The sequence below is a fragment of the Protopterus annectens genome, chromosome 1.part2 (genome assembly GCF_019279795.1).
Source record: "Protopterus annectens isolate FY-2018-M chromosome 1.part2, PAN1.0, whole genome shotgun sequence".
Taxonomy (NCBI): domain Eukaryota; kingdom Metazoa; phylum Chordata; order Ceratodontiformes; family Protopteridae; genus Protopterus; species Protopterus annectens.
This window is the reverse complement of record NC_056727.1, coordinates 724,967,086-724,993,267: the sequence shown is the minus strand read 5'-3', so window position 1 is coordinate 724,993,267 and position 26,182 is coordinate 724,967,086. Positions and strand designations below refer to the sequence as shown.

Here is a 26,182-nt window from a genome sequence, read left to right as displayed (position 1 = left end):
AGCCTGCTGTTCCCTGTTGAGAGTTACATAGTAGGCCTGCTTTTCTCTGCTCCTGAGGGGAGCCTGTCCACTATGCTTTGGACCACCCCCCTCCCTCGGTAGCTCTTCCAAACCCCAAGTCATTGCTTCTTAACGGGAAGTATGCCTCAGCGCAGCAGTTTCCCCTTTCCGTATAATGCAAATGCGGTAATGGCAACATGGATTTAGACAGTTTGGAACCCACTAGGTTGGACACCTAGTTCTTCCACTAGATGATACCCATGTGGCGAGCCAGAGCCACCTCCTCACCCCAGAATGGCCTAGCTGGCAGCAGCTGCTCACAACCATACTGTCTGGCCAGTTCCTACAGAAACCTGATCTGCTAATTTTTCTTAGGGCATCTGTGGTGTAGCAAGGGGTTTGGCCCTATACGTCATTTATTTGGCTACTAACAGCTCATAACCTTAACCCTTTGTGGTAACTGCCAGAGCCACTGATACTCCACCTTCCGTAATAGCCATACTGTAAAGATTAATTATACATGAAATGCAATTATACATGACAGCAGACATATAACAAACTTAGGATATATTTACAAGTGAAGATAAATTGTACCATTTCAAGTTCTGTTCACTGTAACTGAAGTCAAGTTAAATAGTAAGGAGTATGTGGGATGAAAGAAGCACATGAAGTGTGCATGCTTCTATGTGCTGCTTAATTTGATGGAAAAGTAGACATTTCCGTTATGAATACTGAATCTGGGGTGAGCGAATCACTGAATGGTAAAGGGAGAAAACGCACTAACCAAGATTTTCACACAGTATACTGATGGAGAAGCCTTGGATTCGATTGTAAGTAGTTATTCATGTATGTGTGTGATATGTGCAGGGGTGGGTAGCACAGGGAAAGATTATATTCACTGTTTTATGTTTTACTGTTTCCATGTCCAGCAGCCTGGTTTATATTATTTGAACCAGTACTAACTCGTAATTGTTTGCTGTACAGGTGGAGGACCCCAGTATGCCAAATGATGAAGGCATTACAGCACTTCACAATGCGGTATGTGCTGGTCACACAGAGATTGTTAAATTCCTGGTACAGTTTGGTGTGAACGTCAATGCAGCAGACAGTGATGGATGGTAAGCAATTATATTAAGAGATGTAAATATGTCCTTGTCAACATCATTTTTGTGCTGAATGTAGGAGAAGAAAGTGTGTATATCGATAAAAATTGCTGTGACTGATAGAATTTATATTGGGTCATTGTAATTTTCTTTCAGATTTGCCGGAATGAAATGGGAAACCCGTGCATTATGCATTGTCAGTGGCACATCATATTGCACACTCACCTTTGGTGCTGAAGTCTATGGGTTCTATTCCCACACCAGGTAGATTAATTGCTGACAGTGCAGTGTAGCATAAGGGGATTGCTGCACTCTTGAGTGTGCTGTCCTTTGGATGAGGCATTAACTTTTGTACTCTTTTACATTTTAAAAACACATGTTCAGTAGTTGTTTCTTCTTGACAATGTAAACATTTTCTATCACTTCTCGTTTTATATGGCATATTTCCTGTAACTGGTAATTTATCAGTTACCATTCTCCACAAAAAATCTTGACAATTCTACCTTCTGATTACATCATTTGCTTATTTGTATAGCTTTAAATTTTATCTGTTAGATTTTCCCATGGTTTTACATAGTGAATTTTTATCATTATACCATATTTTTTCTTTCTTTTTCTATACTATCAGTTTTTATTTCCCACAATTTTTTTTCTTGGTAACATTTTATTTCTTCTTTTATACACACTTGTTTTCTCTTGTAGCCTTTTTTACCATACTATCCCAAAATTTATCATACATAACTTGTACAGTTTTACTACTCTTCTGTCTTTTTCATTTATTCACTTTAACATTTTTTTTACAAATTTAATAAAGCAGCATATACCATTGGGTTAATTAACCCTAAACCACCTTTCCTCTCTATTTGCATACAAAACTCCTATTTTTACTGTGTTTAATCTAGAACCCCATATAAATGAAAAACTTGTCTTCAATAATTCCTATTCATATACTGTTCAACATAAATACTCTTGGCTAAGTATGTTGTTTTTTCTATCAGTACCAAATTTATTAAGATGAGTCTTTTTTCTGAATAATTTTTATGTTCTTCGTGTTTCACTGTTGCAGTCATCACTTTTAGGTTATCTGCTTGCAGTAGCCCTCATTCAGCCTGATTAACAAAGTCTTGGGTCCTGTGTCGGTTACTGTCCCTTCTTCCATGACGTCAGGTCGTCAGGGGTATAAAACATGCAGATGCTATTACATCAGTCTTCCTTGCTGTGCGGTGCCCGAAGCAGAAGCAGTTCGCAAGTGCCAGTCGGCAGACTCCTGAAATTTTCGTTTTCGAGTTTCAGAACCAAAGTCTTCAACTAAAGCTAAGTACCCCATTGGGGAAACTTTTTCTTGCTCCTTACCGATGTCAGTAAAAGTTAATAATTGCAATCCTTGTGGAAAGCAAATACCTCATAAAGATTTTAATTCATACTGTATTCCTTGCCTAGGCGCTGACCACAACGTACTGTGCTGTCGGTTTTGTGCTTTATTTTATCAGCACACTATCCATCATCTGTATATTTTCGCCTCAAAATATTGTGATTCTTGGTTTAATTATCCAGAAATGTCGTCGGTTAGCCATCCGATTACCGGGATTCCGAAAAAAAGCAAGGATAAAGACAGAGACGGGCGGTATGCCACGAGATGCTTCAATTATGGAACCTGCAGATGTCTCAACCTTGTATGGGTACAGAGCCGCTGTGCAGGCACCGGCTTCTGAGGGTGTATTCAGGCCTACGGACTTGCATATTAAACTGACGCCTCCTTCTTCTTTTAGGCCTAAATCTCGAACCATGCCTAAAAAACCGACGCACAGGCCGCATGCTCAGGCCTCTATGCCTAAAAAACAAATGATAAGAATGGCTGAAGATCTTATAACTCTTAGAAAGGGGAGACTGGCTTGCCCTGATTAGAGACCTAGGACTGAAGTTGTTTATGAATCTTCTGACCAGGATTCTGATTTTTGATGATCTGGATTTGCCTATATCTACCTATGCAGATTCTGATGCAGAGGACTCTATTTCCTCTGCTTCCCCTCCAGAGGATTTTTCGTTTGGTGAAACGGTACATACTCTAAGGGAGCATTTCCACTGAGAAAGTCAGGATTTTTCTGATTCAAAAAAGAGGCTTAGGGATTTCTTACTCCTGCCTCAGGATAGGCCTTTAGCTATTCCTCCAGTACTAGACATTTTTGATGATGCTTTTTCAGAATCTAGTTTGGCCCCTCATTCTTTGCCTCCTGCACCCATAAAACCTATCAAATATTACAGGGTTCCTGATTCACACAAGTTCCTTTTTAAAAATCCTATTGCGGATTCAGAGACTATTTCACAGGGGCCCAAGGGCATTAAGTCTTCTACTGCTAAAAATCGTACCCTTTCTGATAGAGACTCCAGGGCGCTGGATAGATGAGGTAAGAAGGTTTACACTTCTGCAGCCTTAGCCATTAGGGCTTTAAACTGCCAGTTTAATATGTTAAAGTATCAACATGTTATTGGATTGCTTAAACAGAAAATGATGTTGATTCCTGACCTGTGTGGAAAATAAAGAATTACAGGATTTAATGCATTCTGCTGAACAGGTTGGAAAACATACTTTGCAATGCGGATTTGATTCTTTGGAGGAATCTTGCAGGGCTGCTGTTACTGGTTCTGTGCTCAGAAGGCATGCTTGGCTTAAGGAGCAATCTTTACCTGTTCATGTTAAAGCTAAATTGTTGGATGCTCCCTTAAATCAGGACCGCCTGTTTGGCAACAAGGCTGAGGAAGTTCTTAAAAAGATGGAAGATGAAGCTAAATCTCTGCAAACTGTTAAAGATTTCTTACAAGTTCAGCACCCAAATCAGAGAATAGTAAGACTCCCCCCTATGGAAAACCGTCTCAATGACTTGTTTCTAAAACTTCCAAGCACTTCTCAACTGAATGCTCCTTTAGGCGGAAAGATTGGTCTGCAGGTCATAAACTGGGAACTCATTACCCAGGACAAATGTAGTGTCCCAAGGATACAGATTACACTTCCACACATTACCAACACCAAGCGGGTGGCCAAATCAGTGGGCAGAAGCTCAAAATCAAGTTCTCTCTCTCTTATGCATGGGGGCTATTCATTTGGTACCAGAAGAGGAAAAAAGGACAAGGTTTCTATTCAAGACTTTTCCTGGTACCCAAAAAAGGCAATACATGGCGTCCTGTCCTGGACCTTTCTACTATAAATACCTTTCCGGTGATTCCAAAATTCAAGATGCTGACTCTTCACCAGCTGCTTCCTGTGCTAGGCCTTAAAGATGCATGGTTGGCAACACTAGACTTAAAAGAATCATACCTGCACATCCCTATCAGGGAGTCTTGCAGAAAATACCTAAGCTTCAAAGCAGGCTACATGCAGTTCTCTGCACTGCCATTTGGCTTATCTACTATGCCCAGGGTATTCACAAAGTGCCTAGCTCCAGTCATTGCATACTGCAGGCAAAGAAATATTCAAATATACCCATATCTGCATAATTGTCTAATTCAGGCAGAAAGCCAGGACATACTTTTGAGTCATCTGTCCTTTGTTCAAAGGGTACTGACTTGTCTGGGGGTACACCGTAAACAAAAATAAATCACAACTGGTACCCTGTCAACAAATTATATTCCTGGGAGCAAGCTTGAATACAACTTCCCAGATGGCTTTCCTCACGCCAGAGAAATGGATTCATTAGACAACCTACTTCAAACAAGTGGCCACAAAAACCCAGTTATCTGCAAGGCAAATACTGCAAGCCTTGGGGTTCATGGCCTCCTGCATTTTTCTAATTCCATATGCAAGACTACATATGAGGAAACTGCAATGGTATCTCAAAAGCCTATAGTGTCAACATTTACAGGATCTAGAGACAGTGATTCCTATCATACCTTGCCTACGCCTAGAGTTCCTTTGGTGGGCAGATGCCTGCCACCAAAACAGGGGACTACCATTCACACTACCCCTTGCCGCCCAAACCTTAACAACAGATGCATCGGACTTTGCATGGGGTGCCCACCTGGCAGGGAAGTGCATTCAGGGCAAATGGAACCCAAGTCAAATGCACCTGCATATCAATCAAAAAGAAATGTTAGCTGTACAGAATGCTCTGACAGCCTTCAAGGACCACATTCTTCCAGGACAATTAATGATAAAGACTGACAACACCACTGTTATGTGGTACATAAACAAGCATGGGGGTATACAGTCTTACCCCCTCTGCAGACTAGCCATGGCATTGTGGAATGCAGCCCTGAGCTATCAGGTACATTTACAAGCTCAATTCCTGCCAGGAAAACTAAATACACTGGCAGACGAACTAAGCAGAAACCTCATGGACCCACACGAGTAGAAAATGGAACCAAGCATTTTCAACATGTTGACAAGCAAATGGGGATCCCAGATATAGACCTGTTTGCCTCCCCCCCCCAAGACTATCAGTTGGACAAATTCTGCACAAGGACTCCCCACAAACAAGCTTGGAAAGTGGATGGCTCTGTCCTTCAGTTTATGCCTTTCCTCCACTGCCTCTGCTCTCCAAAGTACTACTAAAGATCAAACAAGACAAACCAAGGACGAATTTAATTGCACCAGACTGGCCATGCCAACACCGGTACCCCCTCTTGTGCAGTGCGTCACTGTGGGGACCCATGGCTCCTGCCTCAGACCCCTACTCTATTGTCTCAGCAGGAGAACCAAATTCTGCATCCTCAACTACATACACTGAATATAGCAGCCTGTCTAATTACATAATTTCTGCTTTACCATCCCTCAGTAAACCAGTGATGGATATCATTTTAGAGACAAGGAGGCCTAGTACCAGAAAGTCTTACGCTGAAAAATGGAAAAGATTATGTGCCTGGAACCAATCTCAAGGGATGAGCACAACGGTGCCAAATTTACCTCAGATCTTACCATACTTAACTGAGATGCTTCATAAGGGCCTGTCTTTCACCTCTATCAAAATTCATGCTTCAGCCATCTCAGCTCATTGTAATACAGAACCACCCCTCTTCTCTCATCCACTGCTTAAGCAGTTCCTCAGAGGGCCAAAGATCTACGACCACCCAGGAGAGCTCCAATTCCAGCCTGGGACCTCAACTTTGTATTGGAAAAGCTCACCCTTCCTCCTTTTGAGCCAGCTGCCACTGCGGACTTAAAATTCCTTTCTTGGAAAACAGCTTTCCTTTTAGCAATCACTTCAGCAAGAAGGGTATCTGAATTACAGGCCCTCATGGCAGTGGAGCCTTTCATCATCTTTCATGTGGACAGGATGTCCCTCAGGACTAATCCTTCCTTCATGCCCAAGGTGGTATGCAGTGTGGCCCTTAATCAGTCCATACATTTGCCAACCTTCTTTCCTAATCCACAGAAAAAAGGGGAACGGATTCTGCACTCCATAGACGTGCACAGACAACTTTGAGGTTTAGTTCTGTCCAAGTAAAATCTAAGGCAATCTGATCAACTGCTGGTGGCATTTGCTGCAGGGGCAGAGGGGAAGGCTATTTCACAGCAAACCATTTCCAAATGGATAGACCATTGCATTCTTTTTTTGTTACAAACACTATGGAAACCTATCCCACAGAGAATCAGACCCCGCTCTACCAGGGCTTCATCTACCTCTACAGCCTTTCTAAGAGACGTCCCTACCAGGGACTTCATAGAAGCTGCTACTTGGAGTTCTGTACATACCTTCACCAAGCATTACCATCTGCCAGTTTTCTCTAAATCCAGAGCTGGCTTTGCCACTGCAGTCTTGCAGGCCTTTTAGCTGGTCCTAATTTTATTTAAATTCCTCCTCCCATCCTTAGCTTTGGGAATCTACCCAAAAGTGATGACTGCAACAATGAAACACTTAGAACATAGTACAGTTGTGTACACTTACCATAAATGTAAATGTTCGAGTGCATTCACTGTTGCAGTCCTGGTTGCCCTCTCTCCAGCCCCCTTCTTTTTCTTTTTTGGATTTACCTCTACTTCCTTTACTATCTTCAAAAGCTTTTTGTTGCATTTGCTTTTTTGTTGGAGGTATAACCTTGTATATTTATAGATTTAATTGCTTCCCATTATGGGGGCACCTGTCATCTGGGGCAAGATAAACTGATGTAATGGTGTCGGCTGCATGTTTTATACCCCTAACTTCATGGAAGAAGGGACAGCAACCGATGCAGGACCCAAGACTTTGTTAATCAGACTGACTGAGGGCTACTGCAAGCAGATAACCCAAAAGTGATGACTGCAACAGTGAATACACTCAGACATCTAAATTTATGGAAAGTGTACACAACTGTACTTTTTGTTTCTTCTGTTGTTTTCCCCTCGAATTCTACGTGCATCTTTATTCCCAAATTTTACACCTAACACAGAAATGTCATTAATTATAAAATATGTTCCCCCTATGTTTAATACATCACTTAAACCTTTACTTTACTCTTTATTTAAAACCATCCCTGTCACCTCTAGATACTCATTTGTGTAAACTATTACTTCTTTTATCCATTTTTTTTTTGCAATTATTATAATGTCATCTGCATATGTTAACAGAACTGGAATTCTTAATCCTTTGGGTGTTATATACTCCATCTCCTTCATTTTGTAATGTATTTCACATACTTTCACATTCATAACTAATGCAAAGAGTGTACAACTCATTGAGTATCTCTGTCATCTTATACTACTCTTCATATGCACATCTTGGCTTAACCAGCCATTTACAAGTATTTTTACTTTATTATTACTATACTCTGCAATACATAATTGCCTAACCTTCTCACTTATCGTACATTGTGTTTTTAATACTCCCCATAAAGTTTCATGTCCAGTTGTATCAAATGCCTTATTAAGGTCTGCTGTCATGATTTTCACTTCTTTTCTATTCGTAATATGATCCCAAATTTTGATAACTATAAATCTGAAGTAGGATATTCATTTGTCTGCAACCTGTGGGTTATGGATCCGATATCGGATCCGAACCGGCATGGTTTTCCAGCTATGGATCCAAGCTCTCAGCTCCTCCCCTCACCCATAATGCCCTGCTCTACCCTCATGACCTCAGATCTTGTTTGCCGCGCTGGTAACTGGATGTGGATACATAGCTCTCAGCTAAGTGAACTATTTTCTTGTCTAAAAACAGAAAATTTTTTGTTTCTTTAACTAAATTTGTGTGAAAGTAGTAGGTTTCCCTTTAATAAAGACTGTTTTGAGTTTATTTTAAGTTACAGTAATAATTTTATTCCCTCCCTCGCTGTAGAGTGTGTGTGTAGGCCTGTGTGCTTTTTGTTGTTTTAACTTTAGGTTTTATAGATTATGGCTGAACAGCCTAAATCTATATTCTCGAATGATGGCCATAAGCTCTCACCGGCTGATGGCCACACTCGTGTGTAAGTGTCTTGGGGTTGAACACCTCACATCTGGTTGTTCCATTTGTGCAGGGTTCAACCCCAGGGCACTGAGGGAGGAGGTCCAAGCTGGTCTTGGCGGGTCTTTACCGCCGACTCGGCCCGCCTCCGCTCCTTCGGGACTACTGTTTCTGCAGTTGTTCCCTGTGGCACCCTCCTGCTCCTGGGACTCAAACTCCCGCTTCTGGAGAGGAGAGGGATGAGACCTCTGTTTCGCCCCGCCAGCCTCTCCTCCTTGTCCCCTGTGTGCTTCTCACCGGGTCCTGAGGAGGAGGAGACCAGATCTCCGCCGAGGCTATCGAGGAGGCACTCCAGGCCTACCTCGGTAGCCTCTTCGAGATCTACCCATAGCCTTTCTGATGCTGATCTGGACCGGATGATGAGAAGGTTCATCCAGGCCCAGATGCAGATGGGAGTGGGAGCTCAACACCCTTTTAAGCCTATTGCTCCTTCTCCGACCCGCCATCCGGGTTCGAGCAACTGGAGCCGAGCAGCGAGCCTGGATCCGGATCCGGGGATCAGTGCGATCCGGAAAGCTTCGGGCGCCGGGATCCCCACCTTCGAGGAGGGGGAGGGGGCCGATCCTTTTTGGTCGAGTCGTGCCCTCTCGCTTTTGATGTAGTGGAGAGGGCTCTGTTGAGGGTCTCGCACTTGCTTCGCCCGCCTCTGCACTGGGCCAGGCTTCCACCATCCGGCCCCTGGGACAGCCCGAGACTCCTCTGACAGCCCCCAGAGGAGGCCCGAGGCACATTGACTCCCCAGTCTCTCACTGAAGACACGGACTTGGAGGAAGGGAAGGCTCCCCACGGTCACCCCGAGGATGTGAGACATCATGGAAATGCTCCAGGGGGTGGTCTGCCCCAAGTCTTCCTCGTCCGTGTTCTTGGAGGCATTCAAACGGGCCGTGGACCTTATTACCACCAGGGAGTGGAAGAAACCGCACACCGTGGAGACAATTCCCAAAAGACCGGATAGGATCCTTAGTCCGCACTCCCACAGGACCCATTGGAGGGCCCCTGTAGATGCCATGTTAAGAGGGAACTGGCTCAGGAGAGTCCCTCAGTCCACCCACCGAGCAAGGAGTCTCGATGATGGACCGCTTGGGGAAGCGGATGTTCAGTTCACCTTCTGAACTATTTGGCACATGTTATTCGGATGCAGCGAGATCTTATTAAGGAATATGCTGCATAGTCCATTTCGAGGAGGACAGAGTTCTGCACTCCACCAAAATGGCCACTCTTAGGTCAGTCACAAACACTTCTATGCGCTACTCTCCCATGCAACGGAGGGACAGGACTGGTCACTAGACGCCAGGCCTGGCTCCGATACTTTTCTGAGCCCTTTCAAGGCCGCTTAACGCGCGCCCTTTGATGGTTCTGCTCTGTTTGGCAAGACCGAATCCGCTTCTCTGCACCCCAGAGGCCCTATTCTAGGAACCAAAAGGGTCAGAAGAAGATGTGGTTGCAGTCCCAGCCTGCTCGGACAACCAGTCCTTCCGTGGCAGAGGAGGACAGGGAGGACGCCGCCCTAGAGGCAGAGGGGCTCCCAGAAACTTCGGGTCCAGGGAACCTTTCTCTGAACGGCCCGCAGCAGCGCAACCCTGAAGTGCCCGACTGCTCTACTCTGGAGGCAGTCGGGCACCTAGCGGCATGGGAGTCCATAACATCGCACCGCTGGGTTCTCCAAATCATATCCAGGGGATATCGCATTCCTTTCCTTCACCTTCCAAAGTTGAAGTCCCTCCCAGACGACCCACCCGCTCTACGGGCGGCCGCTGGCAGAAATTGGCCATCTGCTAAAGAATAGAGGCATCCAGCCCGTTGCCCCAGACCAGATCGGATCAGGGTTCTACTCCAGATTCTTTTTAGTGCCAAAAGACGGGGAACTAAGACCAATCCTAGACCTCTCTCTTGAATCTGGCAGTCCCCAAAGAAAAATTCAATGGTCACTCTGCAATCTATTCTCCCCTTCTGGGAGAAAATCACTGGATGTGCTCGATAGATCTCAAGGACCACATCCTGATGGACAGGCCCAGGAGGTTTCTCCGCCTGGGAGCCAGTCACTACCAGTTCGGGTCCTTCCCTTTGGTCTCACCACAGCCCCTAGGGTGTTTACCAAAGTACTAGCAGTCGTCGCGGGTCACCTGGGGCTTCAGGGGGTGCAGGTGGTTCCCTACCTGGACGACTGGCTCCCCCCAACAAGGCATCTACTTTCTCCATCTTGCTCCATTTCTGGGCATCACAATAAATACAAAGTCCAACCTGGCGCCACACAGCTCTTAGATTTCATAGGGGCCAGATTAGACACAAGGAGTTTACGAGCCTTCCTCACTGACAGAGTTCTAAATCTGCAGCTCCAGGTGCGGGCCATTCTCCATTCAAGTTCTGTTCCAGCGGAGTTGGTCCTGAGGGCTCTAGGCTCCATGGCTTCGCTATAGCACTTCTTCCTCTTGCCAGGCTCAATATGATTCTACAGTGGACGCCTTAGTACAGTGGTCATACCTTGCTCTCCCATGCATCATCCCATAGCGATCAGCAAGGCTTGCAAGCGGTCCCTCTTGTGGTGGCTCCACTCCCCGGATCTCCACGAGGGTCGCCCATTTTGTGCTTCTCCTCTCGCCAGGGTGACCACGGACGCCTCCCGCCTGGGGGGGGGGGGGCACGGGGACAGTCAGGCAGGCACGTGGATTCAGAGACCTTTCTGCATATCAATGTTCTAGAGATGAGAGCAGTGCTCTTAGCGTTGCTAGCACTTCAGGACTTTCTTCCCTTGGGAACAATTATTCAATCGACAATATGTCTGTTGTCTGGTACATCAACAAACAAGGGGAACAACTTTGTCGAGAGGCCATGAGAGTTTGGGAATGGGCAATCTCCACCAATCGCTTCTCATAGCAGTCCAACATCCTAGCGGACAAGCTCAGTCGCACCATTCTGACCCCGTGGTCTCTCAATTGTCAGGGAACCCTTCATGCGATCTTTTGCTTCTCCCTCAAACTTCTGTATGCCTATCCACCCTTGCCTCTGATGCTGCAAGTTCTTCAGAAAGCCTCGATTCTCATTGCTCCATTCTGGCCTCGACAGATCTGGTTCCCTTCCTAAGGTCTCACGTGAATCCTCCTTGATTCTAGATCCCATTCGGATCTGATATCCCATCCATCCTGCATTCCTCCTCCGAACCTGGACAACCCAGTTCCACTCTTGATTATATTTCTTCACCGGTAAAGGCTATTTTGGTGGCGGCTCATAAACCATCCACTAGAAAGGAGGCCTAAATCCTTCACGGTTCCTCTCCCTGTAGTGCTTGATTTTCTAACCTCTCTCTTTAATGATGGTGCCAGCAGCTCCACAGTCAAAGTTCAACTGGCTGCAATTTCTCACTATCACATTGGTCAAGAGTCTAACTTATGTCAGCCAAATTGTGCAAAACATTTCTTAAGGGTACTTTCCTTCTCAGGCCCCCTATAAAACAAGCAGTTCCTCCTTGGGACCTTTCTTTGGTCCTACAGGCCTGGACCGCCTCCTTTTTCGAGGCTGGCACTGCGGTGGATCTCAAATTCTTGTCCTACAAGACAGCCTTTTGGTAGCCATTACATCAGCCAAGAGAGTTTCTGAACTTCAAGCTTTATCAGCTAAACCTCCTTACTTGGTATTTCATCCCTCAGGACCAACCCGTCCTTCCTTCCTAAAATCGCTTCTGAAGCAAACATCAATCAATCCATTAACCTCCCTGTTTTCTTCCTAAGTATGAAAACAAAGGTGAATATAAGCTACACTCACTAGATGTTCACAGGCAACTTAGATTTTATAGGACAGCTGGTCATAGGCAATCCGACCAGCTGTTTATTTCAAATTCAATTTGGGCAAGCCAATTTCTAAAGTTTCTCTGTCCCGCTGGATTTCACAGTGCATTTTATTGGCTTATCAAGCGGCAGGGGGGGCAGCACTGGGGGTGTTCATGCCCATTCAACCCGTCACTCTAGATGATATTCATCTCATACATTTATTTCTCACTATAAGTTGGATCTTGCATCTAGGGTAGAGGAATATCCTTCCATGATGGCCCAAGATTCAGGTAGCTGTTGCAGACAATGAATATCCTACTTCAGATTTAGAAGTTATGTACTCACCATAACGCTCCATCTGAGTAGGTGTATTCATTTGTCTCCCTGGCCTTTCAGTTTCCTGCATATTCCTTGTTACCCATCTGAGGTCATGAGGGTAGAGCAGGGCATTATGGGTGAGGGGAGGAGCTGAGAGCTTGGATCCATAGCTGGAAAACCATGCCGGTTCGGATCCGATATCGGATCCATAACCCACAGGTTGCAGACAAATGAATACACCTACTCAGATGGAACGTTATGGTGAGTACATAACTTCTAATTATTCTCCTTTATACTACATATACTGTATTCCATAATATTTTCCATATTAGTTTCATATATTTTTTGTATTATTTTCATAAAGAGCTTCTAATCATCATTCAGTACTATCAGTTTCCAGTTTGTCTTCTTTCTTCTTCCATATGAATTTAAGTATTCCACTACAGAAGTCTTCGTATATAAAACCTTCATCCTTCATTTAAACATTCATTCAAAATCTTTACATTTTTTTTGCCAGTCTCTCTAATTTTTTTTTTATATATTTCGTACACTGTTTCATTTGGTCTTACAGCCAAGTCTGTGTTTACTTGCCCTAATACTTTATCTAGGTTGTTGTTGTGTCTTTCGGCTTTTCCTGGTTAGGGGTCGCCACAGCGGAACTCCGGTCCACTAATGATTGTCAGTAGATTTTTACGTGCCGAGTTGCCAACTCTGATGCACAACCTTCAACGAAGGTACGCCCATTCACGCATGTCTCCACACAGAAGACGCTTTAGCTGAGAATCGAACAGGACAACGTCTTACTGTGAGGTGACAACGCTACCGCAGCACCACTAGGTCATATAAAGAAAAATCTTCTTTTCAAGCTCCTTATTCTTTTTTTGTTTTCTGTTAACTGTTTTACTTTCCTTGTTTTTTTCACTACCTCCTTTTTTTTCTTTAAACATAAAAAAAAATGGTGGCACCCTGTGAGGAAGCAGCTGCATCAGCTCGTCAGAGAAAGTGCTTATTTTTTTTCTTTTTCACTCAAAAATACAAGAAAACCTGGTTCTGGGCTCTTAAATGAAAATACAGGAGTTTGCAGTAGACAGAAATTGCTGGAAATAAAGTATACTTCATCGCCATGCTTCTGAATTGATGTTCTATTGTCTGTTGGGTCTGTGGGGACTACTGCAGTCCCAGATCTCTATGAGTTAAGGATCTTAACCCTGAATGTTGCTACGTGCCTGAAACATGAGATGGGCGGTGTTGGAACAGGCTGGATAAATAAGAAAAGGAAGAGATGTGAAAGAACTAGAAAAAGATATAGGGTGGATATTGCTGCTAAACTAAAGGCAAACCCTCACAGGTCTGCACTGCCCTCAGTACTGCTTGCAAATGTGCGTTCTCTTGACAACAAGATGGAACTACTTAAGGATGGAACTCTCTTCAAAGAACAAGGTGAGAGACGCTTGTTTAGTTATTACTGAGAAATGGCTACCCAACAATATTAGTGACAATGCAGTTAATTTAGAAAGTTTCATACTGTATCATGAGGACAGAACCCAGCATTTTGTGGAAAGGCTAGGGGAGGAAGAGTCGGCATTCATGTTAATAGATGGTGCAGCAACTTTGTGGTCATTGTGGTCTCACTGCTTTGAGAATGTGGAGTTTGTGCATTAAATGTAGACATTTTTACATTCCTAGAGAGCTAAATGGAATCTGCATAACAGCAGTGTATATCCCACCTATTGCTAACACAAATGAGGCACTTACAAAATTGTACCAGTCTACCTGTGACATGCAGAATAAACACCCTGAGTTTGCTCATGTGATAGCTGGTGATTTTAATCAGGTTGATTTAAACCCAGTACTCCCCCCATTACCAACAGCATGTACACTTCCCAGCAAGGGGTAGGAGTACCTTGGATAAAGTGTACACCAGTATAAAGTAAGCCTACAAAGCAGTGCGGCATCCACAGCTTGGTGGCTCAGATCATCTTTCTGTCATACTGGTGCCTGCTTATAAACCTGCTCTGGTCAGAGAGAAACCCACGGTGAAACAGATCAGGATTTGGCCTGAGGGAGCATTATCAGCTCTCCAGGATTGTTTTGAATGTACTAAGTGGAACATTTTCAAGGGGGCAGCCACAACAGACCAGCATATCAACCTAGAGGAATATACCGAAGCAGTGATGACTTGCATCATAAAATGCATTGATGTCTCCGAGATCAGAAACATCATCACAGAAGCTAACCAAACGCCATGGCTTACAAGTAAGGTCTGTGTTCTTCTGCAGGCACAAAATTCAGCATTCAGGGCAAATGACAGGGAGGCCAAGTGTGGCAAGGGCAAACCTGAAGAAAGGCATAAAAGAGGCTAAGAGGGAATGTGGGAGGAGGGTACTAAACCACTTTGAGGACATGAGGGATACCAGAAGGTTGTGGGAGGGTATACAACAAATTACCGACTATAAAACAAGAGCTGCACAATGTGATGATAACACTGATGTCCTAGACAGGCTGAATGCATTTTTTGGAAGAGTTGAGGGGAGGAACACCACAAATGTGCAAAGGTTACACACACAGTAGTATGATGCAGTACTCAGTCTTAGCCCAATGGAAGTAAAAAGGGTGCTACAGAAAGTCGGTCCCAGAAAGGCGGCCGGTCCAAACTATATCTTAGATAAGGTGTTAAGGAGCTATGCAGACCAACTATGTACAGTACTCACGGATGTATTTAACACTTCTCCTGGCCCAGCAAAGGTTCCTTCATGTTACAAAGTAACAAAAAGCCTCATCCTCCAGCTTGAATGACTTCAGGCCTGTTGCACTAACATCCACAGTTAAGAAATGTTTTGATAGGCTATTTAAAAAACATCTGTCTGCAGAACTACCATCAACTTTTGATCCACTGCAGTTTGCCTGCAGAGAAAAGAGATCCACGACTGATGCAAAAGCAGTCACATTGCATCTTGCGCTTGAGCAGCCTGAGCGCAAGTACAGCTAAGTGAGAATGCTATTCATCGACTTTAGCTCAGCATTTAACACAGGTGTCCCTATGCAATTGATCATTAAGCTAGTACATCTGGGCATCAGCAAACACCTCTGCAGTTGGAGCCTAGACTTTTTCTTTAACAGGCCACAGTAGGTTTGTGTTGGCAAGAATACCTCTAGGAGCATAACACTCAACACAGGTGTTCCTCAGGGTTACGTTTGCAGCCCCTATTGTTTACTATCCTAACCCATGACTGCACAGCAAACTTCAGTACAAGTCATATCCTCAGGTTTGCTGATAACACCACAATCGTGGGTCTCATCAGGAGAGAGGACACGAGTGCATACAGAGAAGAACTTACCACACTGATTGGCTGGTGTGCAAGAAACCACTTTGACCTTAATGTAAGTAAAACAAAGTTGAATGTAAGTAAAACAAAAGAGATCGGCATAAACTGTGGAGAAGAGGCAAACACCCCATACACCGCTCCTGATAAATGGCAAGACGGTGGACAGGGTGTGCAATACCAAATTCCTTGGAGTTCATATCTCTTATGATCTCTCTTGGTCAAGGAACACCTGCCACATAGTGAAAAAAGCACACCAATGTCTCCACGTTTTGAGAAGACTCCAAAAGGTGAAACTGCCATTGTCAGCATTTTCCACCTTCTACAGAACAACAGTTGAAAGCATCCTAACATCCAGTTTTTCGGTATGGTATGGGAGCTGTTCGGTCGCAGATAAGTAATCACTGCAGACAGTGGTGGGAGTTGCCGAGTGGATAACTGGCATTAGTCTGCCCACAATCCAGGATCTTTATACATCGAGGAGCCTAAAGAGAGCTACCAAAATACTAAGTGATGCAACTCATCCAGCAAAAACTGTCTGTTTATGAGCCTATCATCGGGTAAAAGATACTCAGTATTCGATGCAGGACAACTAGATTCAAAGACAATTTTTGTCTGAAGGTGATCAGACTTCTTAATTCCAACATTAGGTCTGATCACTGACAGGTCAGGAAGTTGGGTCTTCCCATTCACTGTAAAATATTATTTTATCTGTTATTTATTAAGCCTAGGCAACCATTATAATTTATGCTATTAACACAGGTGCAATATATATATTTTTTCTTCAACTGCTACTGATATGTGCTAGTTCACCCGTAATGTATGTGGTTCATGTGCAAAACTATTACCTGAACTTTGCTGCTAGATGTGTATTTTTAGTATCTTAAGTATGTGTTTCTAGGAATATATGTAGCTATATACTTAAGTGTAGAGTTGATTTATAAGACGGTGGTAGTATTATTACATGTTTTAAATTATGTCTGTCTTTGTATGTGATTTCTTTTTTGTCTGTCCCATGATGAGCTGATTGCATGGAATTTCATTTAATCTGCACTTGTGTAGATCTAAATGACAATAAAGTTACTTTTGACTTTGACTTCTTGTGCATATTGTACTAAACTTTTCATATTCTTTTCTTGAGTTCTTTCTTTGTCCTTTTGCATTTTTTATTTCTCTCATTACACTACCTTCTCCCTTTACTAATCTGATTAAATAACTTGATAATACTCTTCTTCCTTGTAGGCATATCTTTCCTTTTATGTAATAATCCTTGTATTTTTTTCTTGATTTCTTTCATTTAATTCTTTTTCGTTGTCAAAGTACTTTCTATCATTATGTTCTAAATCTTCCAATGCATAATTATATGGTGTCCTTCTATTCTCATGTTGCAGTATTCATAACCTCTGGGTTAGCCTCTGCCTAGCGACCCATATGTCCGGCCAGTATACAGAAGCTTTAGTCACTGCAAGGTACGTGGGACAGCTGACATTGGCCGAGGGTGCATGGGCCATAAAAGTGATATCTTGCATTTACCTTCCTCAGATCTTCTCTGCCACCAGTCGAATGACAGCTCATCGTACCATCTCTGCTGTTGGATCCTGCGATTTAAAGATAAGTACCTTAATGGGACCTTTTTTCTTGTTCTTTCTTTTTGGTCACTGCATGTCTGCCCAGATTTATGCCATCCAGAAAAGGAAAGTGTAAGTGTGGACGTTGGATCCCACATAAAGATGCCCACGACCTGTGTCTTTTCTGCCTAGGGCCCCAACTACGACCATATGGCCTGCTCAATTTTTCAAACCTTTGTCCCATAGAATCTTCACAGCCATCTGCGCGCACTTAATATCTGTCTAGAGAACCAGTGCCTCAAACGTCTCGCTCTTGTGATGGAAGGGCCATCTGGCCATACCGCTGAGTCACCGAAAAAGAAGACCAAAGTTACCAGGCCTGAGCCTACTGCTGCACCTCTTCCATCCGACATTCCCCCTATGACTGAAGTATGCCTGGAGGACTGTACGGAACTAGATGACTCTGGTATAGTGGGTACCATTCCAGAAGCCTCAAAACCAAGGTCTGAAAGTATGTCCGTCGAGAGATGTTGGGCTCCGACAAGGGGGAACCTTGGCTCACTGCGGACGTTCTGCCGTTAGTGAGGCCTCTGAGCCTAGGCCTTCCTTAGGGCCTACACCCTCCAGACCTGTTTCTTTAAAAAAGAAACAGAAAACCAAACGTGACTTCACCTCCTGAAAGCTTGCCTGATTGGCAAGCTTTCTCTCGGTCCTGTTCAATGCCTTTATGGCCCTTGACCCTTCCTTGGCTGCTTCTCCTCCAGCTGTCCCTCCTGTTATCAGCCCTAGGCCTCAGACTTCAGAACCTCTTTCAGTAGAGGTTGAAGACTCTTAAGAGTATTCTGTCCTATGTTTCCTAGATGCCTTCCCCTCTAGGGTATGCCTCCCCAGAGGAGGAATCTGCTGAGGCTGATTCCCCTGGAGAGGACCTTCCCTTTAGAGAAGCCATCTCTTGGATGAGAGAGTTTTTCAAATGGGACTCCACAGAAATGTCTTAAGTCCATAAGAGGTATTATGAACTCCTACAAATGGATAGTCCTCCTGCCATTACACCAGTCCTACCAGCCTTCTTCTGCAGCTTCTAAAGATCCTGAATCCTAACCCCCTGCTTCTAGAAGCCCTGGCAGGGTTTATAAGGTCCCAAAAGGGGTAAAAATTCTAATAAAATGTCTGATGTTCATCGTGTTACCCTGCTGCAGTCATCACACTTGGGTTATCCTGCCATCAGGCGGTCTCGCAGTCGGGCTGAGTTCCAAAGTCTTGGTCCGGCGTGGGTTGCTGTCACTTCTTCCCTGACGTCAGAGCGCCAGGGGTATATAAGAGGCATCCAATGCCATTTTCTTCAGTCTTTCTTGCCGCGCGGTGCCCGAAACAGAAGCAGTTCGCAAGTGCCGGTCGGCCGACACCTGAGATTCTCGATTCAAATTTCAGTCCGAAGTCTTCAATAAAGCCAAGTACCCCGTTGGGGAACTTTTTCTTGCCTCAGTCCGATGTCAGAAAAAGTTAACAATTGCATTTCTTGTGGGAAGCAAATACCTCATAAGGACTTCCATTCCTATTGTACTCTTTGCCTAGGCCCAGACCACAATGTCACAGGTTGTCGGTTTTGTGCTAGGTTTAATAAACGAACTATCAAATGCCGTTTTGACTTTGCACGACATTACTTTGGTAGGAAATTTAATTATATCATGCTGTCGGAGCAGCCGACGACCGGCATGCATAAAAAACGCAAGGATAAGGACAGGCAGCCTAGGAGCAAGCCAAACTCCAAGGCCTCTGCTGGGCCTGTCGCCGGTTCTCTGGTTTTCAGTGAGGCGCCTACACAGCACCTGACGACCGCAGAACTGGAACCCCAGACAGCTGCGGATTCTCAAGCGGAGTCTACTAGGCCGACACAGCCATCTTCATTAGGCCCTTCCGACACCGTAGCAGAAGTAGACCCCGGTGCAGTGGAAACACCTTTGGTTGTAGAAGGTGTCTTCAGACCGACTACACTCACCATTACATCTTATGCTAAGCTTAAAACTCCTTTAAAACCAAAGAAGACTGTACGTCAGTCTACAGTTCAAGGCCCCATGCCTAAGAAACAGATGCTTAAGATGGCTGAAGATTTGATTACCCTAATCAGGGGTTCCCATCCCCCTCCTGATAAAAGACCAAGACAAGAGGAAGATCATGCTTCCTCTGACCAGATTTCAATTTCCTCAGATTCTTCTGAGGAACAGGACGACACTTTTCCACCTTATGAAGACTCTGATGCTGAAGACTCTATTCCCTCAGCATCTCCCCCTGAAGACTACTCCTTTGGGGAAACTTTACATACCGTGAGGGAACATTTCCACTGGGAAGGCCAGGACTACTCCGATTCTAAGAAAAGGCTCTGAGAGTTCCTTTTACTACCCCAGCACAGACCTCTTGCTATCCCTCCAGTTTTGGATATTGTGGATGATGTTTACTTGGAGTCTAGTCTAAATCCAGACTCTCTACCTCCTGCTCCAGCCGAACCAGACAGATACTACAGAGTACCAGACTCTCTCAAATTCCTTTATAAAAGCCCTGTGGCTGACCCAGAAACAATTTCCCAGGGTCCTAAGGGAGCTAAAGCTTCTATGGCTAAAAATCCTGTGCCCTCTGAAAGGGATTCCATAGCCCTAGATAGATGGGGAAAGAAAATATACACCTCAGCAACTCTGGCTATGAGAGCATTAAATTGTCAGTTTCACATGCTGAAATATCAACAATTCCTAATGTCTCAATTAAAACAAAAAATGAGCGCACATACTGAACAGTCTGAATTCAAGGAAATGCAAGATCTGTTGCATGCAGCTGAACAGGTGGGCAAACGTGCTTTACAATGTGGATTTGATTCATTGGAAGCTTCCTGTAGAGCAGCTGTTACTGGCTCTGTCATACGTAGACATGCTTGGTTAAAAGAACAAACCCTTCCTGATCATGTTAAAGCAAAATTATTGGATGCACCTTTACAGCAGAATGTATTATTTGGTGTCAAAGCATAAGAGGTTTTAAAGAAAATGGAGGATAAGGCAAAGTCTATGCAGACGGTCAAGGATTTTTTGCAGGTACAACCCCCTCGTTTCAGCAGAAATTGGCCAACGAAAAACTGGTCCTTTCCAGCTTCTGACAGATCACAGAGGGGCAAATACAGATGCCCAAGGGGCAGAGGTCAGTCACAAGGCCCTTACAAACCTCGCCAATGGGGTACTGCTACCCAGAAAGGAGGAGAAGACAGGTCCCAGGCTAGCAGAAGACAAACACAATGACTCAATCCTCAAACTACCAAGCAAATCTCTCCTGGCAGCTCCCTTGGGAGGAAAATTAGCATTTTTTGCAGACAACTGGCACATCATCACAAAAGACAAATGGGTACTAGACATTGTCTCTCAAGGATACAGATTCCACTTTCATACCTTGCCAAACCTGCCCACCAAATCAATGGGCAGAGGCACAAAAACAAATTACAGCTCTCATGGACATGAGAGCCATTCACCAGGTACCTACACAGGAGCAAGGACAAGGATTTTACTCAAGACTCTTTCTAGTCCCAAGAAAGGACAAAGCATGGAGACCCATTCTGGATCTTTCAATTCTGAACACCTATCTGCAAGTACTAAAATTCAAGATGCTAACACTACAGCAGCTTCTCCCCATGCTGGGCAAGAAGGCTTGGCTGGTAACGTTGGACCTCAAGGAGGCATACCTGCATGTCCCTATCAGACAAAATTGCAGAAGATACCTCCGCTTCATTTCAGGTTCAATGCATTATCAATTCTCTGCACTGCCCTTTGGCTTATCTACTGCCTGGCACCAGTAATTGCACACTGCAGACAAAGAGGAATTCAGATATACCCATACCTGGATGACTGCCTTATTCAAGCAGAAAGCAACGACATTCTTTTAAAGCATCTGGCATTTGTCAAACACCTTCTAAGTTGCCTAGGGTACACAGTAAATGAAAAGAAATCAAAGCTAGTGTCCTCACAAAACATAATATTCCTGGGTGCCAGCTTGAATACAACGGACCAGATGGCTTATCTCACGCCAGACAAGAAACAACAGCTGACTCAATATTTCAAAATAATGGCAACAAAGACCCAACTCCCTGCAAGAAAAATTCTGCAGGCCTTGGGATTCATGGCATCTTGCATACTACTAATACCATTTGCAAAACTGCATATGAGGAAATTACAATGGTACCTGAAAAGCGTATGGACTCAGCACAGCCACAGCTTGGAAACAATGATACCACTCATTCCCTGCCTTCAACAGGAGTTTCTATGGTTGGCACAGGCATGTCACCTCAACAAGGGTCAGCCTTTCACCTTACCCACAGCCAGGCAAACTATGACAACAAATGCATCGGACTATGCCTGGGGAGCACACATGGCAGGACAGTGCATTCAGGGCAAATGGACTACAGATCAGAGGCATCTGCATATCAATCAAAAAGAAATGCTAGCAGTACAGAATGCCCTAACAGCTTTCAAGAACCTGTTACACCCAGGACAACTAATAATAAAGACGGACAATACCACAGTAATGTGGTACATAAACAAGCAAGGGGGCACACATTCCTACCCTCTATGCAGGCAAGCAATGACCTTATGGAACACTGCACTGTCTTACCAGGTTCAATTACATGCACAATTCCTGCCAGGAAAGAAAAACACATTGGCAGATGACCTAAGCAGAAACATCATGGATCCACACGGGTGGAAACTAGATCCACAAGTATTTGCAATGATAGCTCACAAATGGGGACGCCCAGACATAGATCTGTTTGCAAGCCCCCAAAACTACCAACTTCAAAAATTTTGCACAAGGACATTCCATCCACAAGCTTGGAAAGTGGACGCCGTCTCATTCAGTTGGAAAACATTAACAGTGTATGCCTTTCCTCCACTGCCTCTTCTAGCAAAGGTACTGCTGAAAGTCAGATTAGAGAGGCTACAAATGATACTCATTGCACAAGACTGGCCACGCCAACATTGGTATCCAATTTTAAGGAACATGGCCCACTGCCCACCATGGATTTTACCACAAATTCCTCACCTGCTCACCCAGCGAGACGATCAGATTCGACACAGCCAGCTCAAGACTTTAAACCTGGATGCATGGCAAATTACCTAAACAACCAGCCAACACCTCTATCCAAAGCCATTATGGATGTCATTCTGGAGGCCAGGAGGCCCAGCACCAGGAAAACCTATTTAGACAAATGGAGAAGATTTTGCGCTTGGAACCAGGCTAAAGGCCAAAATCCCCTTGATCCAGACATTCTTCAGATTCTACAGTATTTAACTGAGATGTTGCACAAAGGTCTTTCCTTTTCATCTATTAAGATCCACGCCTCAGCAATTTCAGCTCATTACAACACGGATCCTCCTTTATTCTCGCATCCACTCCTAAGACAGTACCTCAGAGGGGCTAAGAACATAAGACCGCCAAGGAGAGCACCAACACCTACTTGGGATCTCAACTTTGTTCTGGAAAAGCTTACACTGCTGCCCTTTGAACCAGCTTTTTCAGCTGATTTAAAATTTCTTTCATGGAAAACTGCCCTGCTACTTGCAATAACCTCAGCTAGAAGAGTCTCAGAGCTACAGGCACTAATGGCAGTAGAGCCTTTCCTCATTTTTCATCAAGACAGTGTGTCTCTATGAACTTAACCCTTCCTTTATGCCAAAGGTGGTATCCAGTGTGGCCCTAAACCAAACCATTCATTTGCCCACCTTTTTCCAAAATTCCCAGAACAAAGGTGAAAGACTCCTGCACTCTTTGGACATTCACAGGCAATTACATTACTACTTGGATAAAACTAAGGCTTTCAGAAATTCTGACCAGCTCTTTGTAGCCTATGCTACAGGATCACAAAGAAAAGCCATCTCAAAACAGACCATCTCTAAATGGGTAGGGCATTGCTTACGTTTCTGCTACACGCATCATGGGAAACCGGTACCTGCTAACATTAGGTCTCACTCCACCAGGGCTTACAGCTACATCAGCAGCCTTTCTCAGGGGAGTGCCAACCAAGGATATTCTGGAAGCTGCAACTTAGTGTTTGGTGAAGGTGTGCACTGAACTCCATCACTTACCTCTATATTCTAAGACTAGAGCTGGTTTTGCCACTGCAGTTTTGCAGGGCCTACTAGCTCCTTCTAACCCTGTTTAACTCCACCTTCCATCCTCAGCTTTGGGATTCATCCCAAGTGTGATGACTGCAGCAGGGTAACACGATGAACATAGTACAGTTTTGACAGGAACAACCAAAGCAGCAAAACCAGGAAAAACAGCAGCCAGAAGATCCACCAAAACAATTTATTTTGAACTCTGACGTCTCGGCCACAGCCTTCAAGGAGTAAAAGACATGAAAAACTACAGCACAATATATACTAGAGTAAAAGACCAATTACATAATTAATTAATAAGAATTGGCAATTAATTAAACAGCACTTTCCAATTAAAATCTTCATTCAAGCCCAAAGGAGACACTGTTTTAAATTTCAACATATATACAGCTTCCTTATGCAATAAAAGGGACTTAATATCTATATTATTGTATTTAGAAACATGAATTTGTTCCAAAATAGTACCCTGTAAGCCTCTACTATCACCATTATGTACATTCAAAAAATGCATGGCTATAGGGCTTGATTCTTTTCTATTTTCAATGTCCCTAATATGTTCTAGGAGCCTTACTTTAAAGGCACGCTTGGTTTCACCAATATAAAACTTCTTACATGGACATTGTAATGCATATATAACACCCTCAGAAATACAAGAAAAGGTCTGATTGGTACTAAACTTAATACTATTAATATATGGAAAACAAGGTACAACAAAATTACAAGCCTTGCACTTCTAACATGGGTGAGTACCTGTTTGACCAATATTATGGTAAAGGACATCAGATGGTAAATCATATCTACTTTTTACTAATAAATCTTTTATGTTTTTACCCCTACGGTAAGAAAATCTGAGGTCTAAATTCAACCAAGTCTGAACACTGTCTAAAGAACATAAATATTCCCAAAATTGTTTGATAATTTTAACAAATTCTGCAGTAAAGCAACCAAATGTTGATACAAAATATATAATTTCTTTATTTTCCTGTTGCATTTTAGAATTATTATAAATTCCTTTAAACTTCACACCATGTTCATTATAACTTTGTTTCTTACCCTTATTCAAACGCTCATAACTTTCTTGCATTATTTGTTTATTATATCCCCTACCTAAAAAAGATTGTACCAGAGAAGATAATTCATTATTAAATATATATGGTTCATTACACAGCTTAGAAATTCTTAACATTTCCCCATAGGGCAAAGCCTGCAAAGTGTGAGGTGGATGACCACTAGTGCCATGTACATATTGGAAACCCCCCTCAAATTTTCTATTAATGGAAGTAACCAAATTATGACCATCTGAAATATCTAACACTACATCCAAAAAAGGCACTTGTGCCAATCCTTAAACCATCAAATTGCAAAAAGAACCTGTTGACATTTAAATCAGATACAAATTTATGTACAGACGAATAGCCCCCTTCTATAAGAAAAATCAAACCATCTACGTATCTGAAGTATTTGATAACATGGGAGCAAAAAAAATTATGTTTGTAAATAACCTCTAATTCAAACAGGCCCATGGCCAGGTTGGCATACATGGGGGCAAAAGCAGCCCCCATGGCTGTCCCCTTTAATTGATGATATATAATCTTATTAAAATCAAAAAAAATATGAGTTAATGAAAAATGTATAAGCTCAACTATATATTCAGTAGAAGGGGAAGCTCCCAAAAAAAATCTGATAGCTTCTATGCCAACCTGATGTCTAATGTTGGTATATAGGCTCTTAACATCAATGATCATCCAATACATGTTATTATTCCAAGTAATACCCCTTATATTGTAGAGGTTTTTGATTATTTAGAAAAAATAAGAGGGTAACTTGTTAACATGGGGTAACAAAAAGTTATGTAAAAAAATTCCTAAATTGTGAAGAAAATATTGACATCCTGAAACGATAGGTCTACCAGGAGGTTTACTTATATTTTTATGTAATTTTGGTAGACAATAGAAATGAGCCATACGACAACCATCTGTCCCAAATTTTTTCTTCATATCAGCAGGGCAAAAATATCCTAATCTAATACCCTTACTAATAAGCTCTTTGTATTCCACCAAAGATGCTGCATATGCTTCAACATTTACCACTTCATATATTGTAGTATCATTTAAATGGTCTAAACACATGCCCAAATAATATAAAGAATCCATAACCACCAGTTTGTTGCCTTTATCCGATGGTTTAAAAACAATTTCACTTTTTTTACTTAAAGCTAACAAAGCTTGCCATTCTTCAAAATTCATGTTATATTTGATATTATTTTTGTCACGCATAAAATCTGTATAAGTAGTCTCTGTAAAATGATTTATCAAATTAATAAAATTACAGACATCAGTATTCAACACATTTGGAATAAAATGACTAGTAGAAGGAACATTCTCAGTATTAAATCTACAATAAGCATTTACTGTTTCTTCTGAGGTACAGGAATAAAAACTGTCTGATGAAATACTTGCATTATCAACATCAGAAACACTATCTGCATATACACTCGGCTGGTTAAAATAATGTTTTAAATGACGCTTCCTACCAAATGCATACACAT

General features: G+C 43.2%; 1 protein-coding gene across 1 annotated transcript in view; it reads left to right on the top strand.

Annotated features, from left to right (window-relative positions):
* The window catches only part of TP53BP2 (tumor protein p53 binding protein 2), a gene marked incomplete in the record, with an annotated part of 1,836,298 nt that overhangs the window by 1,405,649 nt on the left and 404,467 nt on the right, over positions 1-26,182 (top strand). Inside the window, 1 exon segment of the mRNA XM_044060198.1 lies at positions 985-1,118. Coding sequence (XP_043916133.1) covers positions 985-1,118 — 134 coding nt within the window.